The 1,491-nt window shown below is 49.2% G+C and overlaps 1 protein-coding gene across 1 annotated transcript in view; it reads left to right on the top strand.

Moving 5' to 3' along the window:
• The window catches only part of kiaa1614 (KIAA1614 ortholog), a gene marked incomplete at its 3' end in the record, with an annotated part of 3,258 nt that overhangs the window by 1,252 nt on the left and 515 nt on the right, over positions 1–1,491 (top strand). Inside the window, exons 3-4 of the mRNA XM_079651097.1 lie at positions 306–898; positions 1,016–1,097. Coding sequence (XP_079507223.1) covers positions 306–898; positions 1,016–1,097 — 675 coding nt within the window. The remainder of the gene's footprint in view (positions 1–305; positions 899–1,015; positions 1,098–1,491) is intronic.

Here is a 1,491-nt window from a genome sequence, read left to right on the forward strand (position 1 = left end):
GAACAGTGTTCTTCACATGCTGATATCCAAGAGAGGGAGTTACACAGTCACTAGATGGAGGAATAGAAAGCAGTATTCAATGTTTACTTCAGATTAGCTCCACGTCAGAAATGAGCATGCTTGTCATATGTCTCTCTCCATAGAGGCTGAATCATCATGTTAATCACATAGCTGTCACATGCCTCAAACAGTCCTGATGCTCTTCTAGGTAATCACACATCCTGTCATGTTCACAGCTGCAGTTGATACCTTTGTTAGCATGTTGCTCTCATGTTGGAAGAGGACATTCAGTATTTTCCCAACAGGTATGTTTGCGGAGCAGCGGGGGCGGGGCCTGTTGGAGTCAGTCTGCCTTTACCTGAAGACAGGGGGCGGAGTCTGCACAGGCCACGCCTTCACCTGCTGACTGAGCCAATCAGAGAGACGTACATTGGCTCCGTCAGACATGAGGAGACCAGGGTGGTAGGGGGCGGCGCTTACCACCAGGAGAGGAGGAGGGCCAATCAGAAGGAGATAAATGGAAACCCGATGCCCATCATAGATCTCCCAATCAACCCCTATGCCGTCGACCAGCTGACCACGCCCACTTCCTTCTTGGTCACGCCCACTGTGGGGTCAGCGATGATGTTACAGAGCATCAGGGTAAACTGGACAGAGGTAGTGCCAAACCAGAACAAGAACCAGGACCAGAACCAGAAGCAGGAAAAGAACCAGAAGCAGGAGAAGAACCAGAAGCAGGAGAAGAACCAGAAGCAGGAGAAGAACCAGAAGCAGGAGAAGAACCAGCACCAGAAGCAGGACCAGGGGGGTCCAGCTGCAGCACAGCCCCAAAAAGAGGTCCACAGCTGTGCAGCACTGCAGCAGAGAAGCCCCTCTGTGGAGGTTCAGAGCTGCACAGGTGAGAACGTTTACATGATATATTGCTCAGGAAACAAACAACTATTTGATAAGAAAATAAAAATGTATAGAGATCCATATACGTGCACTAACATCTCCTCCTCTGATTGGTTTACAGCGGAGAGAACTGCTCCGCCCCCTGCTTACAGAGAGCCAATGAGAGCAGAGACTCACGCTGATGACCCGCCTCTTCCTGAACGGTGAGTCTGAACACCCCAGGAAGTGCGCCGGACTCTGAGGAAAATATTCTTTGTGGCCAAACGCCGGTACTACACTTCCGTATGGGTTGCTGGGCCCGGAAAAACTTTTTCCCATTGACTAACATTGGGAAAGAGTTGTCTGTAAATCGTTGGATAATTTTAGATTTTTTGATTTTGAACTGAATAAACTACCCAGTATGAACACTTGTATAGCCCTTATTAAAAACATTCGGTCCTCAAGTTGTAAAATGTGCTAATAACGTTATTCTGAGTTATTTTCCTCGTCATTATGAACGCGCATCTGAGAGTGGGAGCTCGGGGGCGGGGCTTAAGGGGCAACTCAGCTGCGCATGCTCTATGAGCGCACATACGGGTCCTTCTGCTCTGACAGCCA

Source organism: Notothenia rossii (assembly GCF_949606895.1).
Source record: "Notothenia rossii genome assembly, chromosome: 1".
Taxonomy (NCBI): Eukaryota; Metazoa; Chordata; class Actinopteri; order Perciformes; family Nototheniidae; genus Notothenia; species Notothenia rossii.